General features: G+C 33.4%; 1 protein-coding gene across 4 annotated transcripts in view; it reads left to right on the forward strand.

Annotated features, from left to right (window-relative positions):
• LOC106109408 (cytochrome b561-like) overlaps window positions 1-25,304 on the forward strand; it is a 37,035-nt gene extending 11,731 nt beyond the window's left edge. For 2 of the 4 annotated variants that reach the window (XM_013290901.1, XM_013290900.1), the window contains exons 2-5: window positions 21,070-21,305; window positions 21,603-21,805; window positions 22,000-22,169; window positions 22,689-23,479. In XM_013290901.1, coding sequence (XP_013146355.1) covers window positions 21,070-21,305; window positions 21,603-21,805; window positions 22,000-22,169; window positions 22,689-22,848 — 769 coding nt within the window. In that variant the 3' untranslated portion in view covers window positions 22,849-23,479. Of the gene's footprint in view, window positions 1-2,924; window positions 3,038-21,069; window positions 21,306-21,602; window positions 21,806-21,999; window positions 22,170-22,688; window positions 23,480-24,202 lie in introns of those variants that run through there. The other 2 variants (XM_013290898.1, XM_013290899.1) reach the window with 2 other exon arrangements.
• Window positions 25,305-26,648: the final 1,344 nt, after the last annotated feature.

Below are 26,648 nucleotides of genomic sequence, written 5' to 3' on the forward strand. Positions count from 1 at the left end.
CCTCTGTCAGAATATGTTTTTGCACTTGTAACCCTATTAACAATAACTATAACTTTTACGATAACCGGCGATTTGATGCAACTCACCCTTAGTGTTCTTAATTTGAATTTTGTTTCAACATAATAAAATCGGATTTAGCAATTATTTCAAGACATGCGTGAATTTAGTGACAACTGACAGTCGTGTTCTGTTCAATTGTTTTATCAAATTTAATTCGAAAATTACTTTATCCATTTGAATGAAATTAATTTGTGAATGCTTTCAACGTGACTTACAATAAAATATAAATGATGGAGCACAAACTGATTGAAGTACCTTTGTTTTCTTGTGTGCGTTTTTTGTGTTTATGTATTTATGCGTGAGTGTTTCAAATATTATTATTAAATAAAGGCAACTAACATAACTTAGAGGATAACCTCGAGGCGCAGTGGCCTCGTAAAACTGCGTAAACAACCGCTGTGGAAAGGGTTTTTCATGACAAAATCGCAATACTAAGCCAATTTCCAAGGGTATGAGGTATGAGAAAAACGTTTTCTTGATTTTTTTTTCTTTGGGTGGCACAGCGCTCCCCTGGGGCATTAAGTCCAAGGTCTTTATTTTCCCTTATTTAAAAACCAATTCCAATTTAATAAATTAAGGCTAGTTAAAATTATTACAATAAAATTTTCATGACATACAAATTTTTGTTCTCTAGTTCCGTGTTACTTTTATAATGTTAGCCAAAAATTACGGGTATTACTATAAAAACTTACAAATTGGCCCGGTTCGGATTTTGACATATCATGGCTATTGAGGATCATTCCCAACCGTCACCCGCTATGTCCCCACGTGAGTACCGAACACTTCATCCGTCCCATTATCATCAATAAGGTGACAGATGAAACCGTTAAGAGATAAAATTAGTTCCAACCGTCTCCTCGTTGCAAAAGGTGGGACGGATGAAGCTTTTTATTCTCATCTGTCTCCACGTGGGGACAGAGCGGGCTGACGGTTGGGAATAATCAGCTTTTCAAACATTTTATTTACGCTTCCGAAATGATTTTTTGACCAATAAGTAAAGTACTGATAGTTAAAACACTTGTTTAAATATATAGTGTCTATGATTTTTTGAGTAACAATGTTTGTTTTGTGGAATGTTTTGCAGTGGGAACCCAGTTTTGTATTCGACACTGAACATATTTATGCAACAGAATAACATCGACATTTATCTACTAAGCTTTCTTACAAGTAATGCAATTTTACGGAAACCCCGTTGTAAATTACTTTCAACAGCCGCTTTTATTTTATTCAACATGCACATTTTAATTTCTTTTCGTAACATCTTACGTGTTCCACTTCAACACTCTCATAGTTATTAAATATTAGGAACAGTCGTTGCAAACTGGAGTAACAGGTTTGTACTAAAATTGTTACATGTGAAATTAATTGTGAAAGGTGGCGGTCATATTTCGGCGCAAGTCTGTGTGCGTTCTAAATTAACCGTAATTACTTTATGTCTGCGCAATTGAATTCTGTGTCGCTTTTAGAGTAAGTTTACACTGACCAAACTTGTATAGGAACATGTCAATTAAATATCTTTAAAATGATAACAATTGGTTCAAGAAATATTAGTTGGAATGGTATTCTATTTTATCTATAATTTATCCAAATTAAATAAGTTCTGTAGATATTAAGTGTTTGGAGCTTAAATATTTTGCCAATGTAAGCAATAATGTGACAATTGCTAAGCTTGTTCAGTGTAATTGCAGCTTAGTGTAGTCAACTGTTATAAGCTAATAATGAATGGCTGCATTGCCGATATAAACTATGCAACCAAAGACATTAAAACAATATATAGACAAGGCATAGTGAACATTTTTACATCAGTACTTTCTCTGAAAGGTACTATATCAGCCAGATCGTGTTCTTATTTACACGTAATAAAACATTTCACAAAATAATAAGCTTCATCTTTTGTTATGAAATAAACATTGAAATATTATTTAATGACACTTATTAGAAAATAATTTAAATACAATTAATTATGTCGACCTGTGGTTTTAATTATTTATCAATAGACAGCGCTCGTGATGATTGTTTGAAAAATATTTCAAGATCCAACTCTGTCTCCTCTATATATTTTTTGAATCTCTGTATGCAAACACATGCACACACGTATACTGTAGGCACACGCAAGTACCGTGTAACAAATCTCTATGCCTGTGTCGTGACTTGTAATTAATATTTACAAGGCTTTACTAAAAAATGTAAATGCTGTTGACGTTCTACTGGATTTAAGTATACTTATCGACTAAATGTTGAGGATTTATTCAATTAAATATAACGTCTGTACCCTTCAGTAAGTACAATGTAAACCTTTGTTTAAATCTAGACATTTTTAATCTAAAAATCACGTTAATATATTGCTAAAATTTAAACAGAATACTCTTCTAAATAAACATAAACAGCAACGATTTCCAATTCTAACAACTAACACATATATTTAAAAGTCATTTAAATAAGATGGTATTTAAAAGGTAAAATTTTGGTCAAAGAATAAGAAATGACAAAGATATACGAAAGAAAATCATTTTTGGTATTCGATTATTTTGTGTTATGGCAAAATGTTTCTACATATTCTTTTAAAAAAGGTTAAATTGCAGTTACTGTATTCTGATTGGCTTACACGTATTTAATTAAAAATATACAATACGTCTTACAATTCAAGATTACACCACGATATGTATTGTAATTAGTCAAATGATTATGTAAACGAAATAATTACAATATGAGATAATATTTAAAAATTACGTGCATTAAAATCGGGTAATACGAACTTTAGTTTTCAAAGTCAGTGTATTATGAACACAGGTGCATAATTTGCCGTGTAATTTATTCGTGAACATTGGTGTGGCATATCTTGTATAACAGTTTAGTTCGCGAGTTCTCATATGAAAGACACTCGTACCGTAAATGATATATATCTGCCAGTGTTTGGCAGATATTTGGCATTCCTAATGGACGATTTTATTTCACCACGTAAACCTACTGAAAAAAGGTTAGTGTAATACTTATTTTGTTGTTTATTAATACTTTTAAAATATTTTTTAAATCAATTAAAAATAATATAACCTTGCACTTTAGATTTATGGTTTAAGTAACTTTAAAGCGTATAAGTGAGGTATATTTTGCTTGTAACTTTTTAAATTGTAGTATTCAACCAGTTTTCGTAGATTAGTATATAGAAATGTTACGTAGCCGTTATACAAATCACGTCGGCGTACTTTTTGTCTCTAACATGTTATTCAATTTGTTTCAATTAAAATTGCCTAACCGATACTGTTACCTCGCGTGTTATAACTCAGATTAATTGTTTCGTTTTGACAATCCGTGATAACTTGCCAGAACCGTTGTGTTCAAGGTGGTTGGGTGAACGCGGGAAGAATGTTACTAACGCTTACTACTTACTGTATAAATCTATTTGAGACCAGTATCTGATTACCATCAGTACATTTTAGTGGTCCCAAAGCATTAAATGACAATTTAATTAATGAGTACATTTAAATAAACTTTGGACCAATCAGCATATGTAGATGAGTGGTTGATGCAAAGTCACTCAATTCACTTTCTATTATTCTAATAATTGCTTTGTTTACACAGAACGATATATTTTTATCATCTCATAAAAATCTAAGTGCGTTTGCATAGTTCACTGATGTCCATCTATTAAGTTTTATTAACATGAATAATACATGCTTAATGTTTCTAACAAGTCCCGAAGTGTAAGGTCATTCTTGAAAAACATCCTCGAAGTTGTTTTGCATGGATACTTCTTGCATAACTCGCCATTGCAATTTAGCAGAAACCATACGCCGATACACGATTTGCAGAATACACTTTAATTGTTGATTTTAGTAATTCAATATTTGCTTTGACCTTTGAGTTACGCTTTATTGGCAAATAATGCCTATTTGTTTTAATGTTGAATTGTAAATATGACACCGATTGTTTATATTTAGAGCGTGCGCACACCTTTGACTAAACTATCGCACAACTATTGTGTGGTTTTCGATTGTCGATTGTTTTACAGACAATTCAACTGTTTAGTTGCAGAACTAAAATCGAGTAGTATGCCCAACTTCATATCTATACTATTATAATAAAGCGTAAACACACACTTCTTTGTTGCCTAAGATGTCAGCAATCACAGCATGTTTTCTAATAATTCGCAGTATCTAGTGAAAGAGAAGTCTACTCGAATGTTTAAACTGAATGATTTTGTTCGTAAATCTTTTAACAATTATGTTATGTTACAAATATGTTACGGGATTATAAAATCAGAAATCAAGTATACACGCAGGTTAGGTAATATTTGGTTACGTGTGACGAATTCTTTATTGAAGCAGTCAGGCACATATTTGATTAAATACAGCATTTAATAAACCTTTTATTACAATTGCTTATGAGTGAAAATCTGAACTAATTAATGAATAATAATTAATCATAAAACAATGTTATATTTTATTCTTTATACGTATACTTTAGCTTAAGTAATTGTAGTAATTGCAATAATTTACTCATGTCGGCCTTTATCTTCTGTAATATACGTGTTATATAAACTTGTTTGCTTTATCAGGAAGAAAAAAACAATAAAAGTTTGTTTTTTCTTTTCTTTTTGTTAATAGTCGTGTTCGTTTACATCGCCTTGTTATAATTATAATAATAAAATGTTGAAAACATACAGAACCAACGTTAGAAAAAGGAAAGAATTAATATTTTCACTTTGAATAATTGTTAAATACACGAATTAAAAAAAAACATCTGCCTACATAAAGAATTCCTGTTAAATAGTATTTTTGTCTATTTACTACAGTATAGTCGGAGCGGATTACTAGTCGTTTTAAATATATTACTAACGCTGACTCAGATGTTATTACTTGAGAAAGAAATATTACCGTATAAATTATCAACAATAATTAGTTGTCGTGTATAAACATTCACTTCGTCATTAAATGTCACAACTCCATATTTGTAATAACTTTTAACGACAACTTTTACTTTTTGACTACAGTTTTCCTCTATTTTTTACGTTAAAAAAGCACAAGCTTCGATCAACAATATTTGCTCGAAGTCGACAGGTCATTGACAGTTTAACATATCTATGATTCTTAGAGCGGGCGTACATCTTAAGTTTAACTAACGGACAATTGTTATGCGATTGTCGATAGTTTCGCACCCGAATCAACTGTTTAGTTGCATAACTAAAAATCGGGTGTGCGCAACTCAATATAAGGAATCAATGCGAGACTAAACAGTTGTGCGATATTATAGTTTCTAGAGTGCGTACGCTTTTATTGCACTCTAGTTACACATTCAAACAGTTGTAAAATCCTGTATTAACATTGATAGGCACTCGCTGACATTTTACTTTAGAATTTAAAGTGTTATGCTTGCAATTTGTATTAATTTGTTTAGATAACAATTGATGCGTTTTGTCATGAATAAAATTTAATTTGAAATTTCTTGTCATAAATCGGTATTATGGCTATAAGAAGGATCCTTGGCTTGAAGGCTTAATAAGCGATTTACTGTATAGCAGAGGAAGCATTCAGCAAACTCAATTATAACTGACCTCTGATCCCTCGGCGGGACGACTGGTCATGTCCTACCAGTACACCCGTAAATCCTTAGTTAATTCATAGATATTGGACTCTACCTACAGTTAATATAGGTAAATTTTAGGAAAATTTAATTATGGAGAAATCTTTTTAGTCTTATTTAGCGGTAGGCATGACTTTAGTTAGGCCTCAGTTTTGTGTTGAAATAGGGTGGGCCCAGCTTACAAAAAAAAAGCAGCGAATGAAGCAACACGGTGCAGAGGGTACCGGAACGTTCCTCTGGAGATCCCGGGACCCTCAAATCGCACCTGAGGGCGGCCACCGAGGGGGTTTTTGGTAAGTAAAAATCTCACATAACCCTGTCTTTTTATAAAAGACAGGGTATCTTTCGAAGATTTTCCCCCTCGGAAAAAAGGCATGACTTTAGTATTACACTCTAAAAAGCAGGACCAAACCGTTTAGATTTATGGAAAAATGTAAAGATGAGATCAAATTATATTAAGGGCGAAGAGTAATAAATAAAAATGTCTTTATTTATGTTATTTTCACACATAAAATTAATGTTAATTTTAAGTGTATGTTCGTTTTAATATAATGCTTGCCAGTAAGGTTTACGTTTTCGACGCGGTTATGTAAATTCGTATGTAGAGTATTAAGCATATTCGGTTACAGTATTGCGTTTACTACCTACCTACACCTACCATTCACTTAACTTGAAATGCGGTTTATTAGAAATAAACAGAGGTTTAGTGTCAATTTGTTACTTAATTTAAACAAAATAACTTATTCTATAGAATCTTAAATGGTTTCAAATGTTTTAATAGTGTTATAAATAAAATATTAGGAATAAATAAATAAATACGGGAGTAGGATAAGGAGGAAGATAAAGATTAGGCAAGTGAACTAACAGCGAGATAATTGTATTTAATTTGTATTTCGCATATTCCAGAACCTTCTAGCTTTAAAAATGATGCGTTAGAACGCATTTTCTAGAAAAACACTATATTTAATTCTTTAGTTTATCATTGTTGGTTATCTTTTTGTTACGTATATGAATTTAAATAGTAAAAATGTGTTAATTTAATTTATTTTAGGTAAGGAAGTTTTTTTAGAAATATTTTCACCTTTATAACAGGGATAACGTTGAGAACAAAGGTGTAAATTAAGTTTCTCCGCCGCATCAAAGGCCATTCTAGCTTATCTAAATTGCATGAATGTTCTCATGAATAAAAGGATTCCCTTCTTTCGCAAATGGAAAAGAGAAGTCTAAGGAGTCGCTTTGTTTTTTCCATCGTCAGTATGTTTAGACATTTGATAAGATTTGGTCTATTTAAATTACATTGGATGTGATAGGGTCTTTGTAGTTAATTTAGAATATTTTATTTTTGTAATGTTAATTATCTTGAAAGTCCTAGAAAACGTAACCTATAATAAATGTTACGACTTTCCGTAATATTTTTTTATGCGTTATTTTCATAAATAGAGAATATAGCTATCGATCGTCATCTTTTTGTTGAAATAGAAGTAAACATTTCCGTAAAGAAAATACTTAAAAGTAAATCCTTCTTTAGTCTTTAGCAGAGTAAAGTTACATCGGCTTACAACTTATCAGAAACAATTCAACAAGTAAAGTTTAGTAAATCGTCTTAAACGATACTTACAAACAAATCCTACGAGCGTCCTTCAATAGAACAAATCTATCTGGAATTCGTAACATTTAAACTTTGCCCAAAAGTTTGTATAAACGATAAACTTGACTCAGTCCTCGACTACGAAGCACTAAAAGTATGTACAATTTTGTAAGCACTTTCTCTAATATAGCTACATACCCTTGTTAGGAATAGAGAACTGCTGGAACAAGCATTTATATTCGTAAAGTATTCTCTTTGCAGATATTTAGTCTTTTTTCAACTAAAAATACATTATCTAATTGCCCGCAGATGCGGTACGAGTGTGTTAAGTGTAGCATGTAAAGGGAACCTAGTTTCCATAATTTACAGGCTTAGACCCTTGGGCGGTCACCATGTACATTGCTCGAGCGGTTGTTGTTTAACTTTCAGCCTAATTATTACGTTGGCATGGAAGCGGCTTATTTATAATCTGTGTGTTTTAACGTTGAATGTTTCCGCTTTTGTGTAGAGTATCTCATTATTCCAACATGATCGTAGTGAAAGTTAAGTGCTGTCTAGATGTTTTGTTATTTGCCTGGAAATCTAGATTAAGACTAACAACCGTACAATCCTATAAATAGGTATTTAAATTATGTTACATTTATAAAAGTACCTTATTTTTATTAAGCTTTGGTTATCAAATTTTAGAACATTTAATATTTTCTTTTTCTACAATAATTCAAGTATATTAAGGTGACATTATTTTACTTACATATTGTAGTGTCGCTTTTTGTTGTGATCCTTTTATAAAACAGTATGAAAAAACAAAACAAAAGATTTCTTGCATTGAAATTTCGATGTTCCAACAACAGAAAGTATGACGTTTTTCCAACAAGAGTGTATGGGATGGGTTACCCATTTGTTCGTAGAGCCGAGGTTACCGAGGTCAAGTGAGTGCTCTTTACCGTATTACGAAATGTATTGTGTAAGAGAACATTACAATACTTTATCTGGTTCCGACGGCGATTATTATCTTTTTATGGTAATGTTATTGTTGTTTAACATGTCGAGAGTTCCGTTGCCTTTGCACCGGCTGGGGAGACAGGTGAAAGTTAAATATCTATAATGTACTGAGTCGAAAACAAAAACATGAGATGTATATGACGTCACAATGTTCTGTTGCACGGTATAGACATTTACCGCAGTACTGTAGTGTATGTAACATCTAACTAGATGAAAAAGCATAGTATTCCTTTGTTTTTGATACATGGAATCGGGAACGTAAGGTTTCAAACTCGTGATTAATTTCATGATAGACCAAAACATGCGGCTTTTTCGTTATGTTGTTCATTACTTTCTATATTTTAATTGTATTTTGAAGTTCAACAGCGTCTCTCCATAAATATGCTCATCTCCCTGATCTTATCCCACTGCCGTAAGGTCTGTGCACCAAGTTTCGAGTGTTCTTAAATAAAAATACTCAACGTTCACATCGCCTTTGCCTTGATATATTCTTCATACCATAATTGTAAACGTCGGCCCACTTAAGAAGCTTAAAGTATGGTTATGTCATCAGTTCTCTCATCGCGAATTAATTAATCTTAACTCATCGCATGACACGTACGACGAACGTACGCCGAATTGTTTGTATGTTTTTGAATGCAAGTCGCTTCTGTAGAAATCAAGTTACGGGCAATCGGAATTTGGGACGTGGGCTTTGACACCGATATCAATTCGTTGCAATTTACGTATACTAATTTTGAGTACACTATACACGAAATTAGAAGCAGCTATTGTGTAGTTTTAATGTTTTGGGAACTGGGGTTTTTAAATGTCATTTGAAACCGCCTAACATAATTGTATTTTAAATGATAATTTTATGTAAACTTCAGTAAAATTAAGGTTTAAATTATAATAACTGTACTCTATATTTAGGGATTAATTATGAAGAAAGTAAATTAAGTAAATACTAGCTTTCGCCCTCGACTCCGTCCGCGTGGAATTAAAAAAAAAAACAAAAGTGAGTAGCCTACGTGTTCTTCTAGACTATCGTCTATATCTGTACCAAATTTCATCAAAATCTATTCAGCCGTTTAGGCTACAAACTCTAACAAACATCCATCCATCTAAATTTTCACATTTATAATATTAATAAGATTATTGGCGCTATTTAAAAAAATAAATTAATTTAAATGTTAGTTAAATGCGAATCGGCGAGCTTCGAGCGGAATACCGACAAAGTTATCCACTTGGGCGGCTGGCCGCAGCAAATACTTCAAGTGCCTGCCGCTTTCTGTGTCAAGTACTTACTTAAATTCGCTTTTATACATTCACTAACTAATCCTAGTTTATTTGAGTTTTTACAATAACTTAGTATGATTTTAAGTAATCTAAGATAAAGAACAGAACAAGGTTTGTTTTTCATGTTATCCACGTGAACAATAGTTCTAATGAGATTTTTTATTTATTTTCATTAGGGTTTGTGAAGGTATTATTTTGTACATAATTCTTAATAGTCCTAGTAGTTAGGTTCCTAGGTAATTTTACTAACACTGCTAATGGTACTGTTGACAAAATATGCCCAATAACAGAGGTTCTAAATTAGTTACCGCAAATCATACTGTATTCAGTTGTTTGACAAAACCGGTCAATTTTCAGAACAAAAACTTATTCGCCAGATTTTACCAACTGCAACATACGAGATACAAAAAACCAATCTATGTTCAGCTACAATATGGCCAATATGTATGCATATAAAGCAAAAAAATCCTCGCAATACGAACGGATTGAAATTTGATTATGTTCCCCCAACGTACACATCACTTGCGGTTTTTTTAATACAATATCGAGATTGGTCTGGGATTAAATATTTATTCGACCATAACATTTTCTCTCTGTTTTTCATTATCTCAACATGTAGCGATTTTAATGAGAATTAAAGCCAGAGCAATGTTTTGTATTACGATAATCCATGATAAAATGATTCATTATCTGATCCGAGATAAGCAGAGATGGCGATCGGTTTTAGTTCGTTTTTCAGCCTCAGTGTCAGAGAGATAGAGGTAATCTCTTCGGCTTTTCATTTACCTTACTCTCATCACAACCTAAAGCAACGTATTTTCTAATTCTTGTTGTCATTGTCAGCATTTCATGATTTGTACAAAATAGTAAATGTTATAATAATAAAATTCTACTTTTATATTACAATCTAAACGGCTTTTTAACATTGTTTCATTTATCTAACAAAAAGATACAGTTAAAACAGTTATTATTATAAAAAATCATCCAAAATTACTATACAAATTTCATAAAATAACCTACAGCCCCGCATACTCCTGCATACGTCTTATCATATTTATTTGGCCCAACATACAGTTACTTTTTACTATTTTAATCTTTATAGCGCAGTAGTTACACAGACTTAACAAACACAAACATGAACATTTCCAGGTAAATCAGTGAGATGTGTGTTCAAAAAACAAGTGTAATGTAATCAACGAATATCAATCAATCAACATCTTCGCACGAATGGGCTGGCTCGCCCTGTGCAATTCCTCGTTTCGTATGATGAGTGTGGTGCGGAAGGCCTAATTTTAGATCATTTCCCTTTCCACTTCTAGAGCGGAAACGATGGGAAGAAAAAGTGGATTTGACGGTGGAGTAGACGCATAGGAAGCGGAAATATCCTCTTCATATGCATTTCGTCCTGCGACGAATAAGGGTAGGCAACGCCAGATGAGTTGCGGATGCCTAAGGGCTACGGTTGCTTCGCCATTTTAGCTGTTTAAGGTGACCGTTTGCTCGTTTGCCACCTGAATAATGTAAAAAAAACTAGTAGAAAACCTTTTCTTTTCTTTGAATGTACCTTTTTGTGAAAATTAACCAATGTTTAGCGATCGACGCGATATTGTTCCCTTATTAATTTTTTTTTGCTAATAGGTACATGTTTTTCATCAAAAAATTCCTATCGTCATGCCTAACAAATACATTTTTCCTTATAAGCACATCGTAGAATATTTTTCTATGTTTTTATACATAAACGTATGATTTAGATAATACGCGATTTATTGTTCCTGAACTAGATAACAGAATGTAAGTCACTTCGCAAACAACACAAGGTCGTGATATATCTTTGTCATCTTACAAATATTTTTATCTACTTGTTGCCCGCAAATTCTCTGTACTCTCGAGCGGCCTTATCTCGCCTTGTACTGGAAGTTTCGGAACTACTTGATATATTTTGATTGATCGCTCAGTTAAATTGTATAACAATGACATAAGTGGATTGCTTTGACGGTCTAGCATGAAGATTTGCCAGAAAGTATTAGTAACGTCATCGACAAAATTTGTATGAGATTTGACGGTGTACTTTACGCTACTCGTATACAGACTTTCGTGCTAGGTACCTTCTTCAACGTTGCAATAAAATCGATTACGAATAGCAACAGTTTTACGATGAATCAACTAAATTGAGTGAGGCAAGTTTTTTATTGTATTTCATTTGTAAAGTGTGGACCATCTAAGACATCTCCTATTTGAAATTTGACAATTCAGAGTCGCGTGTGTAGCAGTATGTAACTTTGATCATTTTGTTGAATTCGTAGCTGTTGTATTTGGCATTTTTATGCGTTGTTGCGACACCGTCCTTATTGCCTTTAATGTGTGTATTCAAATAAACCGAGCATTGTTTAGGAATGCGTTCTCAGAAGCGACACTGAATAACAAGCGGCCCTACTACGAGACTCGAATACACTCGAATGGATTTCTTTCTAACTGTTGTTATAGCTTTTGCTGGATTGGCTTGTTCAAGTCAATCTCCAACAATTATGATACTTAGAAAATACTTGGACATTTCAACTGACAACTGAGTTAACTTAAAGCTATGTGCAATTTGTATCTTATATTTGGTGAACATTTTCGTTACTAACCTAATCTACTTCTTCCTTGTAAATAAATGTTTATAACCTAAATAATATTCGTAGAAAAATTATCATTGTATGTAAGTAGGTGATACTCATGTCAACGTTGACGGCGCTAAACGACCCATTGTGTGCGTATGTGTTTATACCAATCTTCTTTAGCGCATACACAACGAATTTTCACCCTCTCGTTAATAAGTTCCGTTATGGATTATTTAAGGACGTTCGTTCAAGTGTACTTTTGATACATCAAATAATAAATGAAGTCATCTATAATACTTATGATTATGAAAAGGTAAAAAATTATCGCATGAATTCGATACAATTTTATTTTGTATGGGTTTCATATATACCATACTTATGTTCAAAATACATACTAGTTTGTATTTAAAATGGTCAAAGATTTTATATTTAATTTGATTTAAGTCTTCATTTAAACTTTAGTTCATATGGATTAGTATTTAAAACGGAGACAACGTTTTAACTGTCGTATCATGTAAAAGTATGTAAGTAAAATTCCTGTATGTACTGTTCCACTTGTAATAAAAGAAATATTTCAATTACACGACGAGACATTTGATCAGACTTAATTGAAAGAAAAAGAACTAAGAGAGTAATTGGCAATTATCCTTTAAGAGTCCAAAGTTTAAACGATATTTATTATTAGAATGATTTTAATTCTACTTTAGTTTAGTGTCTAATTTGATATAACTCCAAGAAACAAACATTATAGCTTGTACCAACTTGTATATTTTACGCATTTTTGATAAATTGCCTTTACCTGTGCCTATCGGTGATGTGCTCAATAAATAGTAAAAAGTGGCCCACTGACCGCAAGGTAACGGTACCAATAACTACGTACATTATTCTACAACCTCACAGTCGACTCAAAACACGTTCTATTAAATATTTAATGTCTATTTCTACTTGTTTTTAAATGCGTAGATTTACGCTGACTATCCACTGTCCAAAATACTGTTTTTTTCTTTTTTTTCTTAAAGATAATGAGAGATATAATTTTGTTTAATTCTCAGTTAAGTGTTCAAAATCCATCGCTTCAAATTAATTAATATTTTGGTCACAATTAGACTCATGACAACTCAATGGAGTTAATCTTTAACGTCTAAAAATATTCACGGGTAATTAATGTTACCAGTAAAGCTTATCTCATAGGCTTACGCACGAGACCTTGAGATGTGGGTTTCGTATTTTATAACAACGGTATTTTTTGGTAGTGTTGAAAAATTTAAATTTTTAAATAGTTTATAGTTAGATAAGTTTATAATCTTCTAAAAAAGTTGACATTTATTCCTACTAATATGAGAATCAGTCCTAAATTAAAGGGAAAAATAACGGCTTTAATTTATAATGGCTTACGAAATTATACGTTAGTAAAACTTCATGCTGACGAAAGAAAATTCTTCGAAACCCTCAAACCTATTAAGTAGGAAAAGTTTTAAAACGTTCCATTCGTCATAACTTGAGTTAGGCAACCCTTGCAATAAAGTTTAAATATCCGCCGCTCTTTAGAAATTGTTTTACTTAACTATTCTATGTAAAAAAATATTATTTGAGAGTGTAGTATTTTGCTGCTTGCTTCATGTAGCCAGGGCGACGTATAACATAAAAGATATCCACTTATGTATTTTTTTTAACATCCTTGCTATTATATGCTTAAAATATTCTATGAAGTTTTCGCAACCACCAGCGAAGTGTAATACCGCTGAGAACATAGCGCACGTTTAATTCAGCCCTCTCTCGGCTGAGTCCGCAATTAATATCGTTTATCGGCTCATTGGCGGCGCGTGGCTTAATCAAGAAGCCTTACAAAGCGTTTCGAAACTTTAATTCTTTTCTTTGCTGGTACTGCGATTAAGAAGTAGTTGCAAAATATCTGGAACTTTCATTGCGCTAGTTAAGGTACACATTCTTAGATTATTAAATAAACGAATTTTGATTGTAAGATAACAACATAAACATTTTTTTCTATCTAAATTTATTAAACCACTAGCTTGTGTCCGCGACTCGTTGGCGTGGAATTAAAAAAAAAAAACAAAAGTGAGTAGCCTATATGTTCTTCCAGACTATCCTCTATATATGTGCCCCTTCAATCAAGATCCGTTCAGCCGTTTAGGCTACAAACTCTAACAAACATCCATCCAAACCTTCGCATTTTTAATATATTAGTGAGATGTAATTTTTCTACTATTTGCAATTTCGGTTCTGGTCGTTTAAAAAGTTTTTACAGGATTATAAAACGTAATCGTGAACCATTCCAAACATTTTTGTTTATAGAAATATTTATGTTTTTTTAATTCCACTGGATAAAATGGAACTGCCAGTATGTTTTTCTTTAGCAATTTATCGAAACTCAATGTACAGACTCACTGTTTGTTCTGCGCATTTATTCTGCTCACCGTCGCTTGAAACTGTGACGTTTTGTAATAATAATTGCAGTGTAGTTTTTGTAGAGCACTTCCTCATTAAGAACGGACGCGCTCCGCAGTTCTTGTGACAAGCGCCCTCGTTATGGCATCACCTCACCGCTCTTCAAGAAAAACGTCGAAGCTCACCTTTATTTTAAATAGTCTAACAAGAAGGAAACAACTTGTAGGCCATATTAGAAACAGTTATCTATAAATTCCGAATAATTATACAAAAACCGTTCTTTCTAAAACGGACTTCAAAGAAAGTCAATTAATATTCATTGTTAATATTTATTATAGAAATAAAATTTTACTAAAAGTAGTATAGAGGTAACAAGTTTGTGAAGTGAGTGTCGCGGTGCAAAAACCCTTGGCAATTTCAAAAGATAGAAATCTTAGCATGTCGTAAATACGAGGGGGTCCGCTTTCATGTTCAAATTGCTTTCTAAGGAAAGATATCCGACCAGTTTTAATTACACTACACATACGTGAGGACGCCTTTATCTTCTGTGCTTGTTTGTCTTGGAGGGGTACCTTGAATAATAAACCAATATATTTATATTATATTTTGAGTAAAAGATATTCAACTCAACTCTTCTTTGTGCAACGTTAATACGAGTACTATATTTCCTGACATTGAGTAATTTCGCAAAATAACTTTTTTATTTGACCTGTTACTGATAGCAGAGATATCATACTAATCTTACTAATATTATAAATGCGAAAGATTAGATGGATGGATGGATGTTTGTTAGACTTTGTAGCGTAAACGATTGAAGGGATCTCGATGAAATTTGGCATAGATGTAGAGGATAGTCTAGAAGAACACATAAGCTATTTGCTTTTATTTTTTTTTATTCCGCGCGGATGGAGTCGCGGGCGAAAGCTAGTTTTAAATATCTTTTATTTCAACTACTAATATTAACGGACCACCCAACAATTTACTTATCAGGGTGAAATTCAATACAACAAATAAATGCATAATGTACTAGGAGATCATAAAACACGTGGAAGTCGTAAACACTATCTCTAAAAATAAACTCCCCTTCCATAGACAAACGTCTATTTTATCGTTAAAAATATTACCCAAGTCACGTATTACGTTCCGAACTACAATTGAGACTACGTATTTTGTTACTCGAAGGAAAATCTATGTCAAAATAAATAACCGTAAAAAATAAAGTAGGGCATTGACCTATGTGTTAAAGAAATCTAATATTGCTAAATCGTGATTGAAAGTATTTGTTTGTGTTATTTAGTAACGACATGCAAAATATATCTCGGTCGGCGTGTTAACACCTGGCTACATTGGCACATAAAAAAATTATATTAGCCTTGTTTTACTTCGTTTCGTGTCCCTCAATATAAAGATTTTAACTTTAATCCCGGACGAAGAGTTCCATTTATTATTTTAATGTTAAATTTCGACATAGATTATTATCAAAGCACGATTCCGGGGTCCGAGCGTTCGTCGACCTCCTAAGAACTTTTTTTTTCATTTATTGAATGGAAATATGATAAACAGGCGCTTTTTAATATTCATATGTCTAACTTTCGTATATAGGAGACACACAAAATGTTTTTTTAATTAAACAAATGACTGGACTTTATTACACTCGATGTTTTTCTTTGACATTTTGTGTTTATCCCGATAAGGTATACAGATGTCGCTGTCTACTGTTGAACCTTTTATGGTCACCTTTCTTGGTACCTGTAATTGAAACCTCTATTAGTAACTGTAAACTTTACTTTAACTGTTAGACAGCTCGCATACGAAATAGTATTGCAAAATTATACTATTCTTAATAAAGAAATAATTGCGAGAGATCCTATAATTTTGAAAACCACGAAAAAAACTATGACCCTAAATTTGTTGAAATATAATAGTTACAGATGTTTTCTTCAGAGTTCAATAAATTTTACACTATTACTTCAAACAAAATAATTAGCCCCTTCGTATATTTATATTTATTCGAAACATAAAGAATTTAATCAAAATTGACATTTTTAAACACCGGGAGTTGACTTTTATTTAACTGGCTCCTTTTTCCACGTTCCTAATGAATTAAACTTTCCAGCTTGCTATACTATTCCGTTTTATTTCAAATGCTTGTTAAAACAAAATGATACTTGTTTTAATTGCAATAGAGGCCAAAGTTAGAAGTACTTTATCCTCTACAAAGTCCTCAGCCGATTGACACGGCAATTACTGCGCTCCGAGTGCTCAAGCAATGTACAGGAGTTTTGTAAACTTCCCCAATGAATGTATAGTTAATTTTACGGTACTGCTGCCAACTGTTATATAAGATTTACTTGAAAAGATTTCAAAGGCATAGATTGTTAGAGTGAAGAAATGGCTTGAGTATTGAGATTCGTTTTTCAATACGGTTACATAAAGTTATCGAAACAAGTTGTTTGCATCTTTTATCTAATCGATTTCAATCAACAACCAATTTGATTGAATTTATTGTTCTTTATTTTATGCGTCTCTTTTCGATTTGTTTTCTGATAATTGCACTGTGTTCTCCATTCTGACACATTTCTAAAGAAAGTTTACGTTTTACATAAGTCATGTTCACTAACAAAGTTTTACACTACTAGACGATGTGAATGTCTCGTGCAAAAAAAAACACGATACTTTATTAAAAATATTGAACTTACTTGATACTTACATTTCTCTGCTTTTGAAACCAGAAACGCATCATTTTAGTGACTAGTTTAAACGATTTCTGAACTTAAAATTAGATCGAATCTATCGCAGAACATCTTTAAAGTCTGTTTCAGTTATATAGGTCGTTAATTACCGAGATGTGGTCTGTTCGCATCCCATGTAGGCCAGGAGTGGCACGGCCGACGGGGTCGTTGACCGACCCTCCCCCTTACCGCCCTCCCCCTTCGTCTTTGGACCCTGCGCTGTACTCTGCCACGTTTCTCCTATCCGGGCCATTGCACGATTCATCCGAAGTAGTTTCACTAGAATACACGATCGTCCGTCGCCGTCGCCTCTTTGAACGTTAGAAAACTTTTATCGACTCTCCCGTTCAACGGTGTCAGACGTTAAATTCTTTCTTTTTGCTTTTGCTTTACAATACATGCGATTTTTAATCCAGTGAAAGTGATGCCGTGTCAAACTTTTACATTTTCATATTAGAATTATACGGAATCGTTAAGATTTCGAAATTGATGAAGCAAATGAAGTTGGTTGTTAATAAAAAAAAAACAATTTAAATGTGTTAGTTCAATTCTAACTTTTTTATTTGATTTTTTTAATAAAATCAATGTACTAAATGCGCTATGGATCCAAATTCATTCATCAATAAACTTTTACCTGTTGCAAATCCATTGCATATCTGTGAGTTTCCAGAAACATGTTTGCTAACGCGTTTGCCAGAATTGGAGAACCGTAAGCCGTAACAGCTTTAACATACCTTCGTCCACTTTCCCTACTGACCTATCACGAGCCACTTTGCAGTTGCAATGCCCATGTAAAACTGATTAGCTATTTATCCGAGGATTTAACCTGAGTATTTATATCATTTAAGGGTAAACACTATAAGTCGATCCTCTTTAGCTGTTACTGTACATAGCATGCATTTATGGGGGTGGTCCCTAATAAGTTTTTCGGGAAGGTATTCAGTGCTTTGTCATCATTTGTGATCATATACTTAAATAGAAATGTTTGTAACACACAACTGATAACAATTATTTCACGAATAGAAATCTTTACTAATCATAAGCCATAAACATGGATTTCATGTAAGCCTCCACGTGTACATTACATCTACTAAAACTTTTAGTAAACTAAAATAAGTACTTCTTGTTCCTAAGGAGGGTCGGCACAGTGTATGTAAGTAATTAGTGATAGTGATAAATTAAATTGCTTGAAGTCTACAAATTTACATTACTTTATTGCGTCCTTCACTTTAAAATGTAAAGATAAAATGTTTATTTAAATAAGATAGTGTACCGGTTTGGGGCTTGTTTTGCCGATGAAGCGAACAAAATGTGGATTACTACTGAATGTTTCTTACTATACGATTGAGAAAGACGCAAGCTACGCTTCCTCTATTGGACTTTCACCGCGTTAAAGCGCCATTGACATACATCGCATTGTTTTACACTTTACGTCTCATAGCCGGTTTCCCATCTACATTTAACCATTCGTTAGTGTGTTTGGTTCGAACTTCATGAATTGCGTCTCTGAATACATAACTTGAGTTTTACTCTAATGAATCACTACGTAATGATAAAATGTCTATACTATCATTATAAAGAGGAAAGATTTGTATTTTTGTATGTATTGAAATTTCAAACATTTTAACAAACATTCATTTCATTTTAAACATTCTTTCACCATTAAAAGCTTAAGTTATCACTGAGTAAAATACGTTAATTTCTCGCGTACGAAGTTGCGACCAACACCTAGTGATAAAATAAATAGTAACTTCAGCAACCTAGCATAACACAAGTCGCGTTACCACACTTACATTTAAAAAAAGTGATTTGTTTATGACACATTTATAATAATTAGATTTAGATAAATCTATATAATGGTCTTGTCTATTTATACGAAATGTAACTTAATAGAAAACGCTGGTATATTGTGTTGTATAAAAATACCGTGGAAAGGTTGTTCTTATTTATAACAATTTTAAAGGTCACTTGACTTATCGTGTTTAATGAAGAGTGATTTTCAGATTTAAAATATCCTATGTCCATTTTAAGTATTTACATTTTAACCTTGAGTTTATGCAAATTTTAATCGCTAACAAACAGATGTAACTTTTATGCTTGATTCAAGACCGTAAACGTCATAATTTCGTGACAAGATATAAACACTAAGCTCGGTTTATTTGCTTATTGGTCGGCAACTCATCTTCTGTTGTCATGTTATGTAGGTCTTTATAGGCTATAGCAACGTTTAACATTACTCGATCAAGCTAATTACTTAGTCTATTCTATTTAGTAAATTTGTACTGCAAGAGAGTTATTATTTAGAGAATTTTACTTAGTAGAGCAGTGGTAGAGCCCGCTTTAACATCTTCGCATGAATGGGCCGGTTCGTTGTAATACCACGACCACACAGAAAACAAGCGTGAAGTGGAAGCAATTCCGCGTTTCGTCTGACGAGTGTGGTGCCGGAGGCCTAATTTTAGTCTCTTTCCCTTTTCAACCATTTCTTAAGTGGAAAGGATGGCAAGGAAAAATGGATTTGACGGTAGAGAAGACGCCTAGGAAGTGTAAATGTCCTCTTTCAGTGCGTCTCTTAAGGGATAATTAAGGTTAGGCAACGCATCTGCAATTGCGGATGTTTATGAGCAGCGGTCGCTTTCCATTTCGGTGGATTCAGGCCACTTGCTCGTTTGCCACCTAATATTATAAAAAAAAATAGTACAAATACTTACGAGTACTTATCATATAACCATTTACGTTAGATCGTTAACAAGATCAATTATGAAGTGAGCTGCAGGTAACATTGATTTTATGTAAATGCTCACAAATCTGACATGTCAACATGGTTAATCCAATCAAAGCTATTAATTTACAAACTCATTAGCGTTGTTATTCTGGTTTAGGGTTTTTTTCAACAGAGGTGTAAGATTGACTTATTTATCGAACTAACATTATAAATGTGAAAGTGTAGATGGATGGATGGATGTATAGATGTTTATTAGAGTTTGTAGCCTAAACGACTGAACGGATTTCGGTGAAATTTGGTACAGATGTAGAGGATAGCCTGGAAGAACACAGGCTACTCACTTTTGTTTTTTTTAATTCCACGCGGATGGAGTCGCGGGCAACAGCTAGTGTAGTTATAATCTCATTACTTTCGCTAATTATATTTAAATGCTGTTCACACGACCCGCGTGTTATAAAGTAGTTAAATGTCGCTTTTTCTCGCTTCGTGTCTACGCCCCCAGAGCTGTCATGCCGAGAGCATCCGGCGCTGTCGTCTCAATAATCTCACGCTACTTGACACCCTTGTGCGGTCTGCACGGGCCCATTACAACGCAACATGAGCTTACATCTGTCTACAGAAGTTAGTGCACACAAGCGTCCATATATATTCACACCTACGCTTGCATTGTGTAGGAAATTAAACAATTGTGCTCACATACATCATGTATATGCGTGCTTTTGTGTGCATATGTAACTGTCGAAGCTGCGGTTTTCTGGTTAGTAGATTTCAACAATTCTTTGATTAAGGCACGGAAGGCGAGTTCTTTTGAGGCATTGTGTACAAGCGGTTAGTACAAACGCGTCTTAAAAATACCCTACGACAGGTTTCTGGTCACAACAACTTAAACTATCTAATGTCTTAAGCTCTAATTAGAGCTTAAAATAAAGCTTCAGGTATTAGTTTTTAAGCATTTTACTCTTGGGCTTATTACGATCAATGCTGCGCGACAGTATTTTCTATACATCACGTTGTGGTTCAAAAGCCCGCAAGATAAGAGCGGAAAGATGCTTTAATGTCTTTAAAGTGAGATTATAACGTGTACCTTTACTGTTACAGTCAACGCAGCCGCTCATATGACTCGGACGAGCATGAACGAGGCGCATGCGAGTGGTGCGAGTATGCGCTGGTCATCACGCTCGCTACCATCCTGCTCATCGGTGTCTCCGCCCTCACCGTATTCTGGGTATTCTTCTACCGGGAGGGCTATGCCTGGGCTGATGACATCCCCGAGAAGCAGTTCAACCTGCATCCCACCTTGATGGTTGCTGGCTTCATTACTTTTAGCGGTTTCTGTAAGTAACTGATTCTTAGAAATTATCATTCAGGATTATTGTAGTTAGATTTGTCTGACTGAATTGTCAGCCTATTCAAGTATTTTTCAAACAAAACTAGTGAAATAGCTTCAACGGAAAAGCCATAATCAAGATTTCTAATGGAATTGAATTATTAACTAAGCAAATCATTGTCTATGAATCTTGCCCAGAATTCCGATATCTGAGTTCCCTGGGCATCTCATGTACTAAGGGCCAATAAAACGTACTAAAACCGATAGATATTAAGGTAACGTATTATTTTTTGTATGTTCGCAGCGGTGCTGTTGTACCGCATCTGCCGCTGCTTCCGTCGTATCTACGTGAAGCTGCTGCATGCCATCTTCCACGCGCTCGCGTTCCCCTGCATCGTAATCGGCTTCCTCGCCGTCCTCGACTACCACAACAAAAAGGGCATCAACAACTTTTACTCTCTGCACAGCTGGATTGGCTTTGTCGCTATGGGACTGTTTGGACTTCAGGTAAGCCAGAAAGTAAAGTAGAATGTTTGAAAAAAGAATAGAATAGACATTCTGCTTTTTTACTTTTAGGAAATGTTCCTAGGAGAGTGATTGTTACATTACGTAAAATTTAACGGGCTTATCTCAACTATGTGAATGATTTTCGTTGCCATGTTATTAAAATCGTTACGTTAAATTGTGGATAATATTTCCAGTACGCAGTCGGCTTCTTCAGCTTCCTTCTGCTGTTGATCTGCAACAAGGGTACCGCTGGCTTTCGCGCTTCACTCGTGCCGGTGCACGCTGCCTTCGGTGTCCTGACCTTTGTCCTCGGCGTCGCTGCTTGCCTCACCGGTCTTACTGAAAAGGCCATCTTCACCCTTGGGTAAGTACAAACCGCAATTTTTTTAAAAAGCTATAACCATAGCAATACTTCTATTTCGTTTTGCATTATGAATGTTGAATGGGAATGTTTTTGCATGTTAATTTGTCTGCAAATTATGTTTAGTAGTGTTATAACAAGCGAAAGTTTGAAACTCAATTGGCTTTATATGTTTCTTTTTGACCAAATATCAACTACTCGTCGTGGTTCATTTGTTTTATTCATAAATATTGCTATCTCAGTTTTATTGTAATAATGAGGGCGATGACAATACTTTTTGTATGAATCTTTTGGTAGCAGAAATTCGTAGCTAAGGTTAATGAACTGGATTCCACTTGTTACAATATTTGCTCTTCCTTTTGTGACCCGCATACTTGAAAATTATACGTTGACACTCATTTGTTATTCCAATCTAAATTACCTTTTAGCTTTTTTGTGTGGCCACGTTTTTAATTTGTCATTTTCACCTTATACATGTGTACTGTCATTGTGTTCGTTGCTTGAACGTGTGCGTATCCACAGCGCGGAGAGGTACAGTGGGCTGCCAGACGAAGGAGTCATCATCAATGCCATCGGAGTTGCCTCCATCGCCATCCTAGCAGTGGTCATGTACATTCTGTCGAGGGACAAGTTCCGCACGGCAGCATCTCGCGAACACATACGAGCTTCAGTAGACCTTTAAAACATAGACAAAACCATAGACAGGCTATGGATGAAATGTTGCCAGAATCATAATTCACACAGATTACATACAAGTGTTAATTTTGCTAAGATATCAGCGTGATGCTATTTTTAAATAGTAATTTAATTACACATCGCTGATCATTATTAGCTAATAACATTTTGTTTAGACTTATAAAAATCGAGGTCTTGCAATTGCAATACAGTTTTTTTAATATTTTAATTTACCTATATTAAAGTAGCTTGTTACCTGACTGATATATAGGGCGCATATCATTCTAATGATTACTTAAACAGTAGGACTGCAGGTAAATTAAGTTTGACTTTGTAATACATTTTTAGATTATTTAACTTTTTACATTATTAGGTTCTAGAAATATTGGTAAAACTTATTTATCAGTCAAGAGATAACTTCTGAAGGGTAAAAGAATGTATATTAAATAATAAACGTTATAATGAAGGAGGCTCATTGCAGGTTTGGTCTGTATCAGACCAAATCAGACCGTATTAATATGATTTAGGTAAAAAAATACACGAAAGAAAATAATTTAAGGCCATACATTCCATTATAGGAATGATATCTAAGATAAATATGTTTTGTTACATAAAAATAAAGTAATCTTAAGTTATAATTTGGCTTTTACTTTTTTAATTTCATCTGCACATTTAACTGCATGTAGCTTAGATTGTATACCTGCATGTAACATTGCTTTTTTATGTGCTTCTAGTTATTTGTTTCTCTTGTCATGATGTAAAATATTTACTTTTACATTTTTATCTAGGATATATTGAGATTTGATGTCAAGGGTATTTGCATGTAATTATCATTAAGGCTACTTGCTTTGTGACAAATATTTAATTACTCTAACAGACATTTCGACTGGCTTGATAAAACCGCGTACTAAATTCAATGTTTAATTTAATTATCTGTGACATGAATTGAAAATGATTTACTTAGTTACGTTCTTTCACAGCATGTAATATTTACTAACTTATTCTGTGTATTGGTTTTTGATATCTAACAGTTTGGAAATACTAATATTTAAATTGCTTCTGTAATTATTGAAATGTCTCTAATTTTTTTACTAATTATTGGGTAACATAGGGAATACATAACCAGCTTTTATTTTAGGATCACTTGAAGTGCCAAATCGATTTTCTTAGACAATTAAAAGTAAAATAAAGTGATATATTGTGTATTTAAAATGTCTCATTTTAAAGACAAGAGTAATAATTTATCATAATTTTTATTTCTTCATGGTGTTTAAAAAGGTTTGTAGAGTTAATCGATTTGGCAATAGATAAAATTGTAAAATGCTTGTAAAAATTTAAATTTTGGGGCATGCGGTGTACAGGAGCGATACGTATGCATCGATGTCGCAAGAGGCGATTGTGATCAACGCCATCGGGATGTCGGTGGTGGCGGTGGCTGTTCTGGTGCTGTACACAGTGCGCGGCACCGGCGGCTACCGACTGCGGCCAGTTGCGCAGCACCCCAGCTAAGCGCCCAACGACCGCCTCAACCGCTACATCGACGACCATGAACGACTTTTGGACACATACGAGATGATTTGTCATACAATAGATTTCAAGTCTAGAGTGGTCAATATCTGAGTAGTTTACCTTATTACGAACTTGCCAAACCTAACTGAAAAGTAGACGTTATTCATTACATCCATGAGTATAACAAACATTTTGAACATTAGTTATGGTTGCATATCTTAAAATCCAAAAGATGAAATCGCACAACTTAAATGGTTACTCGATCATGTTGGTATGTATCATGTTGGTAGGAAATAGGTATCTGAATCTATCTACGGCTATTCTAGATATGTGGACATCTAGATCTAAAGTAACTCTTGACTTGAAGTCTATCGTTTACAAAAGTATTAAACGACTGTCTATAAACAAAAATGGTTCTTTACAACATACTATTTTAATTTATTAATGTAAAATTGGAATAACAATTATTGTTATATTTTAAAGTTCTATTTATATCCCATGATTTTTTGTGGATTCTCACTAAAATATTTAATTAATATATGTGTTAATCTAAACAATCAATATTTTAAATGTTAAAGCATTTAAATATAACCGTTAATAAAGGTTATAATAGTATATGGATATTTGTGTGCATAAGTATTTGAAGAAATTGCAAGTTTGTATGGTTAGTAGACCGAACCAAAACAGAACACATGAAAAATATCGTTTTTGAATACACCGCGTTTGTGTAATTTAAAAACCATTTTAATTATAATTACTGTGAGTTGATTCCGTCTTGCTAAATTATTGAGATTGGTATTATTAAAATAATTTCTAAATTAAAATTTTTCAGCACAATGTATTGCTTAATTTTTATCTGAACCGTAATCCCAGTTTTATATTTTAAATATTAATTCAGATAAAATATAATTAACATTTCGAGTCCATTCCAGTCATTGTTCTGTAGTCATTCGAGGAACAAACCTAGAAGTGGCATGAGGAATAATCAAATTTAACGTTATTCAATTTTATAACCATTACACAGTTCTGAATGTGTTTAAATTACAATTATACTCGAACAAAATCAGTAGCCGTGCGCATACTAAGGTACGATTTCTACTGACTTTTTGGATGTCGACTAATGTAGTTTTCAATAATTAAGATATTTAGATTTAATTTGTATATAAATTTAGTTTAATGTGCGAGTGTTTGATAGATGTAGTTTGTGATTGATTTGTAGTTGACATTTGAATGTTTAATGATAATCGGTTAATTACATATTGGATTTTAGAAGAATATTGTAAGTACTTGGTAATGTGGCAATCAGCACGAAAAGAACATGAATAAAGAATTAACAGTGTTATAATAGTGGTTTCTTATACGCTAATATTAAATAAGAAAACTAATTTTACTGATTGATTCGTCCTTAATTGAATATCGACATGAATGTGTCATTAACAATGCGGCGTTGAAAAATCGTAAAGTTAGTTTTTTTTATTTTTAAATATAATCTATATGTGTTCATGACAGTTGCCAAATTCGATAATAGTGTGGTAACATTTGTTATAATCAATTATTACTGTGTATTACAGACACGTAGCATGTTATGTATAACTATAGGATACTGCTCAATGTATTGTACGGGAGGTACCTTTGTATTATTTCCTTGTGTGATAAATTGAGTAATTTTTCTATTAATTATAATAAAATGACTTTTGATTCCATTTTACACAAAATTGCATTCCGTATGACCCGTGGGCTTAGAGTTTTTGAACATATACAATCCATCAAAGACTGTATTAGGACTTAGCTCTAAAGGTGGACTTCCCGACAGACCAGTGTTTACAAACTTTTGTATTCAAATTGTTGTGATCCCTATTGGATATGGGGCCAACTTTTGACCATATACCCTGTACAACTGTCAAATAGTTCACAGATTTGAAATTGGAACTTTGAAACAAGAGTGGGCGCACATCTTTGAATAAACTATCGCACAATTATCGTTTGGTTGCATAACTAAAATTCGAGTAGTGCCACCTCCATATAAGCTCGTAGGAATCAAAACTAAACAGTTGTGCGATAGTTTAGTCAAGGTGTGCTCGCTCTAATGCACCAAGAGAATTATTACAGTACCTGTGTGTAACTTAGGATATTATGAAACGTTATACCCGGTGTTGCATACGAACGATAACGAAATACTTATTACATTATTTTCGAAATTCGTTAAGCAATTGAAATATAATTTCGCAATCCTAGTTGAGTTAACAGTTGTATTGGTTATTATGAATTTTATCACTGTTTTACATTTTTAAATATTTA

This window comes from Papilio polytes, unplaced genomic scaffold, assembly GCF_000836215.1.
Source record: "Papilio polytes unplaced genomic scaffold, Ppol_1.0 DF821289.1, whole genome shotgun sequence".
In the NCBI taxonomy this organism is placed as follows: domain Eukaryota; kingdom Metazoa; phylum Arthropoda; class Insecta; order Lepidoptera; family Papilionidae; genus Papilio; species Papilio polytes.